The sequence below is a fragment of the Rhea americana genome, unplaced genomic scaffold (genome assembly GCF_003343005.1).
Source record: "Rhea americana isolate MKP2758 unplaced genomic scaffold, rheAme1 scaffold_357, whole genome shotgun sequence".
Taxonomy (NCBI): Eukaryota; Metazoa; Chordata; class Aves; order Rheiformes; family Rheidae; genus Rhea; species Rhea americana.
In genome coordinates, this window is record NW_028186487.1 from 277,773 (window position 1) to 290,820 (window position 13,048).

At 43.5% G+C, this 13,048-nt stretch overlaps 1 protein-coding gene across 1 annotated transcript; it reads right to left on the reverse strand.

Annotated features, from left to right (window-relative positions):
* Positions 1 to 4,760: 4,760 nt before the first annotated feature.
* On the reverse strand, positions 4,761 to 12,494 carry SET (SET nuclear proto-oncogene). Its single transcript, XM_085312075.1, has 8 exons — positions 12,329 to 12,494; positions 10,829 to 10,886; positions 9,654 to 9,796; positions 8,866 to 8,969; positions 8,587 to 8,700; positions 6,897 to 7,067; positions 6,650 to 6,796; positions 4,761 to 5,674 (listed from the first exon to the last, which is right to left on the reverse strand). The coding sequence occupies exons 1-8, from the start codon at positions 12,399 to 12,401 to the stop codon at positions 5,651 to 5,653; spliced, it is 834 nt and encodes a 277-aa protein (XP_085168201.1). The 5' UTR covers positions 12,402 to 12,494; the 3' UTR covers positions 4,761 to 5,650.
* Between the last annotated feature and the right edge of the window lie 554 nt (positions 12,495 to 13,048).

Below are 13,048 nucleotides of genomic sequence, written 5' to 3' on the forward strand. Positions count from 1 at the left end.
ATACTGCTTTCGAATAGTAGAGGCGTCCACTTCCAAGACCCCTCCTCAGCAGTATTACACAATGTTACTTGTTATTGCAATCACACGCTTTCTCTATCCTGGAGCAATAYGCCACTTCCGAGTCAGAAAGTAATCTAGAGTTAATAGTATTCACACACACACATTTAAAAATACACCTAGAAATATGTTTGTTTTCTTTTGATTTAATTAGAACAGGTTTTCTAACATAAGCATTTGTAAGTTATTAATAAAAGGAAATCACCAGAAAAAATAAAATTTTAAATCTAGCTTAATCAAGTTGAATTAATACAGCAAAGGTGTATTAAAAACATGCTGCTGTTGTTAACAAGGCAAGTGCCTTGGATATGTGAGGCGGGAGAGCTCAGCACAAGCCCTTRGAGTCCAGCACAGGTCCGTATGAGCCTGTAAAGCACAGCAAGAGCCTGTATGAGCCTGGAACAGATCCATACAAACCTGCAGAGCACAGCACAACCCGGTACAAGCCCACAGAGATTGGCACTGGCCTGTACAAGGCCACTGAGCCTGGCATGAGCCCATACAAGCCCATCGTACCCAGCAGAGGCCCAGAGAGCCCAGCATTAGCCTCTGTGAGCCCACAGAGCCTGCCTCAGCCCTGTGTGAGCCCCGCAGGACCTGGCACAAGCCTGCATGAGCCCCTTGGAGCCTGGCATGAGCCAGGCACAGGCCTGTAGGAGCCCATAGAGCCTGGTACACACYTGTATGAGCCTGTAGAGCCTGGCACAGGCCTGTACGAGCTCAGCCTAGGCCTGTACAAGCCAGGCACAAGCCCATACAAGCCCATAGGAACCTATAGAACCTGGCACAGACCCATGGTAGCCCCTGGAGCCTGGGATGAGTCCATAGGATCCCACACAGCCTGGCATGAGCCTGTAGAAGCCCAGAGAGCCTTGCACAGACCCATATAAGCCAGGCACAAGCCCATATGAGACCATAGGAGTCTGTAGAGCCTGATATGAGCCCATAAAGGCCAGCACAGGCCCTTACTGTTATAAACCCTTCTGGAACCTGCTGCTGTTTGTAATGTGGTGCAGTCTCTGCAGATCCCACAGGCAGAAGCAGCCAGCACGCAGGCTAGGCATTTCCCCCTTGCTCGGTTCTCCATCCCATGGGACACTGTTGCTGCTGGGGAGCACCAAGCACTTGCCCAGCAGAGAGGTAGWTAGCAGGTGCCGTGAGCAGGTGTTAGTACTCAAGCTCTGGCCAGAAGAACAGGACTCCTCCTGGTTCCCAGGACACTCTTGGCCCCAAACAAGCCATGCCAAGTGTGGTTCCCACTCAAGTAAAGTAAGTAATTGCTGGAAGGCAGGAGCATGTGACTGGCCCCAGAGGACAGACTGTTTTCCAACAGGCATGCAGAGGTGGTCCCCAGATTGAGTTGTCTGATCTTTTGTGAAGACCTCTTGGAGGAGCAGCAGGAGTCAAAGCATGCCCTGCTTTTGATCCAGCAACTCCTGGCAAATGCTCAGCCTGCAGGAGAAGCGGCATGTATGGGAACAACTCATAGGTGACTTGCAGCCCCAAGAAAGCCTCCTGCCTCCCCCAACACAAACATACTCACCCCTGCTCTCACTGTTTTGCCTGCATGCTCACGAGTGCTGAYGGGTGCCCCCACCAAGGGCTGGAAAGTGAAAATTTCACTCTCACCTCACTTTAACTTTCAGCCGTGTTGGACTCACGAGCTCTGCACTGCAGCTGCTGCTGGACAGAGCAGGTGCCTGCCCCGGGGTGCACTAGTTTCTGTGTACAGACCCTGGCAGCTTTACTGCAGCAGCAGCGCAGAAGACTCGCACAGAGGGAGCAGGAAATAAGAGACACCTTGCTCGTGAGCAAGCCAGGAAAAAGACTGCATGCCTCCCAGGCCAGCATGCAAGGAGGCAGCGACAGTACTGCAGCTCTGGTCCTCAAAAATCCTCAATGCCTCTGACAGCTCCTGCTGTCCCCCTCCCRCCCCTTCCCCAGGAGCTATGTCCTAGATGACTCCCTCCACCGGAACAGTTGTTTGGAGGAGGGGGTGATGATCAAGGGAAAGGATGAGAACTGGAACTTTGTGAGACAAGAGAGGAAAGGCAAGAGATTAAGCATAGATCTTTCCCTGGAGTAAGCAAGCTCCTTATTCCACCTCATTTCACTGTTACTGTGCTGGGCATCTGAAATTCATAGAAAGTGAGCATTACTGGGGTCACGCATTAAGAGGAATGAAGAATGAGAGGCTCACTCTTTTTGGAACAAGAAAAAAATCTTAGAAACAGTAACATCAAACAACAGTAAGAGGTATTTTAATTCCTTTAACCAGAAAGAGAGCTTGAAGGTACATCAGAGAAATTAGTTTCTTTTCATTCAGTTCTGTCCTTTTGTCAAAGAAAAAAGAAAAAAAAGAAAAAAGAAAATAAGAAAGCATGATTTCAAAATTCAGGAGCACTACTATTGGATAAACAAAGTACTACCTTTATGCACCTTTTTTAAAGTAGAGCAAATAGAAGCTTATAGATTCAGATGAATGGTGTAAGTGTCTGATAGAAGTCGACTCAGATAATTATTGTTTGCAAGGACAAAAAACTGTCAACAATTACAAACAAGCACACAGATAATCTGTTAAAAAGAACTTTCTAACTRTATTTACACACCCATGGATATATTTGCTTACCTTTGGCACTAGGAATTACAGGCAAAAGATGCCATTTGATAGCAATTAAACTTCAAATAACCCGAAGCCTTATGTAAGTCACACAGCCCACAACACAATAACTTAYCATCCAACTGCCTCCATTTCTGTATTCTAACTATTGCTCTGTAAATTGAGGTCACAGAGCCTGAATTCAGCTTCCACCTGTGACAAGTTTCAGTCAACAAGATTACTGGATGCAAGGAACTCGAAACAGTACTGGGAAATCGTAGATGTTTAATACAAATAAACCCCCCCATTCTTACCCAAGGTGTTCTACTTTTAAATGCTTTTATATGCATATAAAAATTAAAATCAAGTAAAAATGGGTACTTGTTACATATATTTAGAGAAATTAGACATTAAGCCAAGAGTCGGAGCACATGATGGCCATATGTAATACTTCAGTGTTGCAAAGAAATGTGCTAATCGCTACTGATTTCCATTGCTAGAAAACAATTGAGATTACACATAAAAAATATAGCCCAAAAGATTTACTCTTCAGCCATTGCAAGGAGCAAACCCAGAAGTTTCACAGGAAATTCAGTATTATCAGTACACCARCAAGGGTGATTTAATTACCCTGTACAATCCTAAAGATTGTGTAACAGTCTAAAATGTAGCATTTGATTATCCAGTCCTCATTTCTTGCTCACGGTGATCGTAACAGAACATGAAACTGATTACTTTCAAAACAGTTTTCATAGGTTTTGTGCTAGTGAGGGAGGGCTGTAACAACAGTGGCGCAGCATTTTTCCTAAAGCATTAAAACAAGATTAGGAAAAGCTTCTTTCCTTCAAAAACTACTATCAATTAGGATTACATAAAAATTAAGTGACATTCATGAGCCATCAGGGCAACTAATAATGCATTTACCCTCCACCACAACAGAAAGTAGACTTCAAAAAGGAATAAAAAGGAATTTAAAATTTATAACTTCATAGTTTTAATTCTTTCTCTGTAGATAGTAAGAAACTATTAYCAGTTAGCATTTAACTTTGAGAACAGTAAGATCAAGGGCAGAAGCTTTTGCTGAGATGGAAAAAAGTAGATGGTTGTCTCATTTTGCATTGATCACATACAGACATTGTGTTGTCTCCAACAACTGGATTGTATCCAAACTGAATCAGACACGTACAGAACACTTCTTTCTCCCATGTTATTTGGGCATGCATCAAATAGAGATTAATCTTGTTTCGCAAAGTGCATTCTTAAGTGTCCAGAAAAATGCTGTATTTGACTATAGCAAGTTCTGGGAAGAAGGAACCACAGAACGTAACAGCAAGTCTTCCCAGAAGACAGTCTTTTCTATACATCCAAAGARAACTAGCCATTTGAGGTTAGCTGATAAAACAAATTAAATATTTTCAAATGCATACCATGTTAAAACAAGTTTCATTACACTTTTTGGAGTATTAGAACCACAATTTCTAACTGAAATTGTTTTAAGTTACTCAAATGCAATCTCTTAAAAAGTACAGTTTATCTATAAAGCATAAAGGCATGTCGCTACCAAGGAAATGAAGCAGTAAAGTAGCAACTTCCTTATACTTATTCGAGCTTCACTAAAAACCTTGGTCTTTTAAACAGTCCCCAAATTAGCTTACACTTTTTAGTTATTTCCAGCTGAAAAGACTCTTCTTACTGGGGAACCTCAAACCTTTGGTCTTTTTATTTTCAGCTTGAATGATCTTTTTACTCATTTACTGGAGATATAGTACRGCACATTGCTACTAAAAAGAATCAAGTGATTTTTTCTTGTTGCAAAATGTGAATATCAACATCTACATTCACACACGACATATACATCCATGGCCCTGTCTTAAAGAGCTGGGCAATTCAAGAGAGACAGAACATGCAGTAGTAACTACTAAATGAAACTTGCCAAGTAGCAAAATAATGGAAACCAATTAAACTGATGATCTGTCCATGCAACCACAAGATTGCTTTGCAATACACAAATCCTGACCAAATGCCAAAAAGCCAAGAAAGAAACTATAAGCAAGTTCAAAATAGGTTATTAAAACTGTTTTTTCAGTGAAGACCAACCAGTCCCTTTGTGTACACATTTAGTTTTATTGTAACAAAGCAACTTGTACACTTTAACGTTTAAAACTGAGCATCTTTCTTTCCTTTCCAGTGAAACAAAAAAANAAAAAAAAAAAAAAAAAAAAAGAATTTAAAAATAAACAAGAACAAAATTACAATAGAGAATGTCAATTCCAAATAAGATCCTACAGGTTCTGCTGATTCTCCATCAAGTGGCAGGGCTCAAAGTCATCATTAGGAGAAGATTTTATTTTAAAAGTGTCATCTTAAACTGCAAGGATGTTTGTTAAACATCACAATTAAACATGCCAAAGGAGAAGAAGCCATGTTGTCAAAATGCCCACTTAACCCACCCAAACATCTGAAACCCACCCCCGCTGACCTTCTATAACCCCATTTTTTTTTATTTTTTAATTTTTTTAAACAAGAGAAAGTAGACAGATACATGTTGGTAAATGCTAACTGTCCATATTCACATAGAGACACAGTGTAATCTCTGAGCCCAATATACAGAGAAAGAAGGAAAAAAGCTAGATTCTATGCACTACTACACAGGGGCCTAGCACTCTTCAGCTTCCAGCAGAGTGAAGGGAGCAGAAGGTTTTCTTTTTTCCCACAGAACATGGTGTGTTGATTCCATAACAGTTTTTGTTTTGAGACAGAAAGGGATAAAAAGGAACTTGAAACAGAAACTGGTAGATTCTTTTCCACTGCATTCTGCTCAAGATATTTCCCCCAAAATAAATTGTGAACCATGGTGTAGAGGAGAGAAAAAGAGACCTCAAGAGAACAAGGCGACTGAGCACAAGAAAAAAAAGACAGCAACTTGCTCCCAGGGACTGGAGAAAAATTAAAAAGGTAAAAAGGGGGGCAGGGGTGGAATCCATCAGTGTTCAATTAGTCATCTTCTCCTTCATCCTCCTGTTGAAAGATAAGCAACAATTAAAAATACAATCACTAAACTTGCATTACACTGACTTTCAAATGCAATAACCAGAATGTTTTGCTACACTATAGAGACTATAGCCCTATGCTATTACTCATAAGATGCTGTAAAGTTTCTCTCTCCTCCTCTTCATGGAAGAGGAGTAACACTTACTGTGATTATGTACATAGGAGTCAGTTACTACTGGACTTAGAATTGCTACAAACATTAATATAAATTTAACATCTAAAGAAGTTAAAGGTTTGCTTGACTCCCTCCCTTCCCCTTTCAAACTTTGAAGGGTAAAATACTTAATCTTTCAGATGCTAACATGCTTAGTAACACAATGCAGCCCAATATTTTGCATGCAAAGACCATCTAGAACAGTATTATATCTCAACAAAAGTAATTTTTGCTGCTGAAATTAAGACTCATGTCCAATTACCAAAAAAGTTCTAAGGTTTGTATTACTAAAATCTTGAATGCTGTCTCTGGAATACAACTTACTACTAAAGGAAATTTCAAATTCCTGAACTCAGAGACAGATTTCTTATGTAGCTGACTATGAGCCAAAATAAACTAATAGGTGGGAGGATGACAGAACTAGATACATCAATAAAAGCTAATTAGAAGTACAGTCTTGCTAGAATGTTCACTAGTTAGTAAGAATTTAATTAAACTAGACCAGACACTAAAATTCTAATTTTTCTAGAGCATTTTTCTACCAAGTTTACTAAAGCTACTCATCTGTACTTTCATACCCACAAACATGCTTCTCACTACCCTGGAAGTTAAGGCAGTTAACAGTTCTGGTTTTCCTCTCAAAAAACTTTATGAGTGATTGTACAGAATGCAAAGAACTATTTTACCTTTGTTACAATTGCTCATTGTTCTTACAAGAAAGTTCCTCTTATAAGTCTACTCAATACTCATAGACCAGAGAAATGGAAAGAATAAGGGATAGAGTTTACCTCTCCTTCCTCTCCCTCATCATCATCTTCATCTTCCTCCCCCTCATCTTCATCACCTTCTTCATCAATATCCTCCAATCCTTCTTCCTCTTCATCATCGTCGTCGTCCTCCTCTCCTTCCCCTTCTTCGTCATCCATATCAGGAACCTTAAAGACACATATGCAACATTAACTACAGTGATCAAATTCACTTTTACTTGCACAGCACTATCATGGCTATGGATAAACAGCTCAGTGCTATAGTTACCAAGTAGTACTGTAATGGATTTGGCCAGATGTCATCCTTGATGACTTCTCCTAGTTCATCAGCCCCTGCATCAGAGTGGTCGGTGAACCAAGTAAAGAAACTTTCTGGCTCTTCATGCTGCCTCTTCCTACTGGCTTTGTTTTGTGTCTGGCTTGAACGCTTTGTCAAATCCTGGAAAGAACAAGAAATTCCCTAAAGAAATGCTCTCTGCATGGCCATTTTTTTTAAAACAAGCACCATTTAGAAAAGTACTTGGCTGAACAACCACAAGAAGTCATTTACTCCATTTTTCAGGGGAAAATGTTTAGGAAACACTCAAGACCCAAAAGGTTCACACAGCAAAAGACAAACACTCAGCCACATGGGCCTAACTGCATTTACCATGAACAGGACCCAGCAACAGAAAAACACCTATTTTCTTTAACAGTTTCCACTGAAATACTGAAAACTCAACAGGACCTTTGGTTTTATTCATGCTTCCCCACCACACAGAAGTGCAAGTGTGACAAGTGATTAATGAAATATTAAGACTTCTCAAAGTCTAAATGCTCAACTGCTATATGCACACAGGTTTTAAGAAACACTCACTCAGTCTCCAGGCATCTAAGCTCTGTCTTCATCTAACTCAACAGTAGGATAAAGAACTTCCCATCCTTCTTATCCTAAGATTCTCTCCTTTGAAATTTTCAGGCCATTCTTTGCAGGAAATGCAGAAYACCACACAAACCACTAAAATATCTGGTCCCAAGAACATACAAATGAGTTCTGCCACCTACCACCTTACCCTAGAAGTATCAACAATGTGTTCCCTTAAATCTGAAAAGATGATGAATAGCCACTATCTAAATCCATGCTTTCTTTCAGCATATGGTCTAATATTTTTCTTGTCAGAATCTTAACATTTGTAAGTCTACATTGTAGAATGAATAACAATACCAGAATTTGCATGCATTTTGTAGTATGTTGTATAGATCATTCAGTTAGGTTGTACTGGACTGTAACTTCTGGAAGAGTTCTAGTTCTCAATGAAAAAGAGATGATTTTTTCTTCTTGGTCTGAAGGTGACAAAACAAGCAGCAGTTTAACTGCAACCCTCAGCTCTACTTCTAACTTCTGCTGTCAAAACCTTCAGGATGACACGAAAGTGCTCCCAACTATTATAGAATCTAACTATAGGAAACTAATTTCATTTGAATACTATCTAGATAAAAGATATGCCCACATTGCCTTGTGGTTGCAACTTGTCCAAAGACGTGGTGTCTGGAAAGGAAGGAGAAAAAAACCCACCCACAATCCAGACACCACACCCTGACCTCTGTCCCCAAACCCTGCTAGCCTAAGAATTCCTAATTTAACAGTTATCTTAAGGAAACACCACCACCTACTGTCTAGATCCACTCCAAAGAGAGACAAGCTAAAGTAATCATTAATCTCTCCATCTGGCCAAACTTGTACTTTCACTGATGGTGCTAGACTAAGCAAGAAAACTAGCTACAGATACCCAGGTACACAGTATATTCCAAACCTGGCAAAGTAGGCATGAACTATGTAAGTAGAAAATGAGGAATGGATTGGAGAGGGAAAGAGAAAAGAAAATAGTTCGCATCAGCTACCTAGTAGATGAGCATAATGGTGAAAATGGTTGTGTGGAATAGAACAGCAATTCTCTCTCAAAGGCACAGGTACATACCTTCCCAGATTTCCATTTGATCTCAGTTGATTTTGAAGATGGGTCTCCGCTTTCATTCAGGTGAAACTCTTTGGAGAGAACTTTATTTTCAAAGTATGGATTCTCATCAAAATACTGCAGAGTTGAAAGTGAAGAGTTGGAACCATGTAACACACACATCAAGTCAAAATAGATCCTACATGGATTAACTACAKGTTATATTATAAACTATAGCCTAATACATAATTACATTCAAGAAAGTAGTAAAACTGCAAGTCAAGGAATATTTAACATACTTACAAAATCTATTCTGTAACCTGATTTGATATCTTCGAATTCTGTCACCTCAACTCTGGTCAAATAATGCAGTGCCTCCTCATCTTCCTCCCCCAGCAGTGCAGATACTAAAACAAAACCAGTAGCCTCATGTTAACAAAACTATGAAATTTTTGTCATGAAGATGAACTGTAAGTTAACTCTAAGCAAGATTTGAAAAAAACACACACTCGCCAGAGTCAACATGTTCTAGTCCCCCCCCCCTTTTTTTTAAACAGGTAACAACCAAGAAACTACTAGCATTTCTGTGATTTTGCTAAGGTGATAATTTTACATTTGCTTGCTATAGTGCAACATAAAACAGCAAATGCTTCTGAATATACCTACCCTTAGAACTTGGTCTGCCCAATCCAAGCAGTCTACAAGGCTTGGTTTTGTCTCCTTAAAAACAGTTTATCACTAGTCCTAAGAGGCTCACCACAACCCCCCCCCCCCCCAAAAAAAAAAAAAAGGATTTTTTTTTAAAGAGTCAATTCAAGGAGAAAAGCAGGAAACTTCTCGTTTTCCTCCCTTATTTTAAACAACTACCACAGTATTCTAGTGCTAGATATTCCAACAAATGCAAGAGGTATAAAGCTTACAGAAATAAACTCTAGGACACGGAAGTGTTTGCATATGAAGCAGGCTTCTATTTCAATGTATGCCCAGTGACAACTTTAAAAACTCTTAGATCTGTTAAGACCCACATAACAAGCAAACACTGAAATCAAACCTGCAGAGGGAAAAAAAAAAAAAAGGTATTGAGAATATACCTTGTGGGTGGTTGACAAATGTTGTTACCCAGAAATTTGGGATTTTGGCGATCAATTCTGACCTCTTCTGGAAGAATGGTTGGCGGAGTTTGTTGTATTTCTGTTCTACTTTCAAAATTTCCTCACTGGCTTGTTCATTCAGTCTRTAATAGATAGAGAGACATGTTAGCCACAGTGCCACAAGAGAGAGAACTGAAATTTAAAGAAATAAATCCATTCAGTTTTCAGCTAACTACTAATGATACAGTTAAACTAGCCAGCCAACCAAACACGCTCAACAAACGAGGGCTGAAACCTGAAGCCCAAACCAGTAAACGCTATTAAAAAMCAAAAACATACTACTAGAAGCAGTCTTATTGATTTTAATGAAGCATTCTTAACAAATAGTATGTATTGCAGCACAACRTAAAGGGTCAGACCCTTAGTGTGAAGCAAAGTAGTATTTTAGCTCTTAAACATTTTCTCTGCAAAACACCTGTAGAATGATAGCGTATAATGCTATCACTTGCTCTTTATAATTTTTAGTCAGGTAAGTATGACTAAACCAAAGGAAGTTTGTATCTCACACAAATAGAATCTTAAGACATAACTCGTAACTGGTTTTCTAAGAAGAGAGAGCCCTGATACTTCAGCTGCTTCTATGGTCCCAATATTCACTTGCACTTGCTCTAGGACACTGTGCAGGAAAGYAAGATCCAGCAAAATATAGACACAGAACCTGGAGTTGTGAGCTATAGAATTAATATTCCAGTGATATTTTCTAGTTATTATAAGCACAGAGATATACAGTAAAAATATTTATAATAAAAGCTATTTTTAAAGGAAATTTTCAGTTCTATTCACAAAGATTAACACACTTTTGTAAAATGGCATGTGTTAACTTGAAAAAGCAAATCTCTTATAAAGTCACTATGACAGTTCAGATGATTTAAAATCAAGTTCCACTTTTTAAATTATACAGATTATAATCTGCAAACAAGAAACATGGATAGYGCTTAAGATTTTTAATCATACACAAATACCCTTTTTATCTAACCAGGTCAAAACATAAGTACTTCCTGAAGGAGTTTGAAAAGTGAGATCTACTACTGAGAAATACTTAACTAGGTGGGTTTTTTTAAAAAAAATGTATTTTAATTGTTGCTAAAACACTTTGAAAGTTTTTTAAAGGTTACCTGTCTATTTCATTCTGTACTTCATCAATGTGTTCAATTGCTTCCTGTTGCTCTTTTTCTGAAAAAGAATGAAAAATGCATCAAAACCCCTTAATTCTAGGGTGAAACAAATCAMCTGGAGATTTTTCCCATAATATATCTCCTAGAGATCTACTTTGGAAGTATATAGATGTTTCTATTGGGTTTCATAATGGTTAGTAGGCCCCATAAAACTTTAGCTGCTTCCAGTGTGAGCTATAACTTAAGCACTTAAAAGTTTGTTGAACCAAACTCAAATCGAGTATGCCACAAAAATTCTCAGCTCACATTCATTCCTCTGTATGGTTTTACAAATCAGCTTGAGTTATAAGTGTACTATAATAGATTAATAATTTAATGAAAAAGTTGTAAGTCACACCAAGTCCAATACATTTGAAGCAACACGCAAGTACTAAATAATTTAGTGAGGACAGCAATATCAATGAAAATAACGTTACTAGGAACGTAGCACCTTCTAAAACCCAAAAGGCACATTCAAAAGGACAGTTATACGAAAAAAACTTCAAAATCACGGTTTAGCAGCTATTTTCTAACCAGAACATCCCCTCAGCAAAGTTTGGCAAAGGTCTCGATTAAAAAGGGGCTGTTTACCTATCGCGCTGGAAGATGAATGAACGGCAGTGGGAAGTAGCTGGAGCAGTGCAGCACGCTCACTCCTCCCCCGGTAAGTTTCCCGCACGGCTCAGCGCCGCGCTCGGGGACAGCTCTGCCCGCGGAGTCCCTACGCCGGGCCGCCCCCCGGCCGCGCGGGCGGATGCGCGACCCCCTCGCACTCCGCAGGGGCGGCCAGGTGCAGCAGCAAGCACGTGTGCGAGCGGGCGCGGCGCGGCGGACTTCACGGGAGGAGGAAGGAGAGCACCGTGCCCTTCCCCCGGCGGCGGCCGGGAGCAAACCCGCGGCGCGGCGGCGGAGCGGCGACCTTTCGAAAGCCCGCGGCGGCCGCGATGGCACGTGGGGAGCGGCGGGCGGCTCCACCGCCGCGCCGCCCGGCCACCGCGTGGCTCCCCGGGCTGGCAGGCCCCGGCGGCGCAGCCGGCGCCGCTCCATCGCCGCGCGGCGGGGCAGCACCACGCGGCCGCGGCGGCGCCGAGACCAGGAGGCGGCAAAGCATCATGGCGGCGGCGGCGGAGCACAATGAGGCTCCGCGGATGCTGCTCCGGGAGGGGGGTGGGGGGTGGGGGTCCCGCTGCTCCGCCAAGGCCGCAGCGCCCCCCGCCCGGCCCCGCCTGCGCCCGTGGGGAAGGAGGCCGGGCCGGGGAGCGGAGACAAAAGGGCGCTAACATGGCCTCCTCCTGCTGCTGCTGGGGCCTGCACATCCGCCCGGCCGACCCCGCGCTCTTCCCGCCTCCGGCCCGGCCGCGGCCCGTGTGGCTGGGGAAAATGGCGGTCGGTGCGGCGCGGTGCGAGGCGGAGGCCGCGGCGGCTGCCGCCATTCCCTTCCCGCTCCCGGCCCGGCCTCACCTGAGGTCTCGTCGGCCCCATCGTGGTTGGAGTTCAGCTCCTTCTTACTGACTTTGGCCGCCGGCGCCGACATGTTGGTGGCTGCGGAGGGGAGCGCGGAGGGAGGGGGCTGTAACGGGACTGAGCGGAGGGGGGCCGGGCACAGACTCCTCCTGCTGCTGCTGCCACCGCTCGGGCTCCCTCCGCCGCCGCGGCGCTCCCGCCTCCTCCACCCGGACCTGGGGCTCCCGGATAACAGGGGCGGCAGCGGCGCTCGCACTGCCTCACGCTCTCCACAGCCAGAATCACCACCACCACCACCACCGCCGCCTCCTCCTCCTCCTGCTGCTGCTGCTGCTGCTGGCGAGGGGCGGGCAGCGCGGCGCGCATGCGCAGCAACCCCCCCCTCCGGGGCACGGGGGGGGGGGCAGCGGCCGCAGCGCGCAAGCGCACCAGGCCCCTCTCCCGGGCGCGGGGGAGCGGGAGGCAGATGGCGCAGGCGCGCCCCTCTCGCCTCCTCGGGAGAGGGCAAGAGCCCCGCTCGGCGCACGCGCGGACACCGCCTCCCCACGACGGGCGGCCCGCGCGCAGCCGCAGAGCGGGCCCTCGCAGGCCCCGCCCCCGCCGACCACCCCACGCTGGGCGCCCATTGGCCGCGCCTAGCGCCCTGAGAGGGAGCGGGGAGGGCGGGGCTTGTTGCGGAGACACAGAGGACGGCGCGAGAGGCGGGAGAAGGAGCGG

Coding starts and splice junctions, on each gene's coding strand:
- SET (XM_085312075.1), bottom strand. CDS start 12,401: ATGTCGGCGCCGGCGGCCAAAGTCAGTAAGAAGGAGCTGAACTCCAAC. Junction 10,887..12,328: donor TGGGGCCGACGAGACCTCAG/GTGAGGCCGGGC, acceptor ATTCTTTTTCAG/AAAAAGAGCAACAGGAAGCA. Junction 7,068..8,586: donor TCAAATGGAAATCTGGGAAG/GTATGTACCTGT, acceptor TGTTCTTTCCAG/GATTTGACAAAGCGTTCAAG.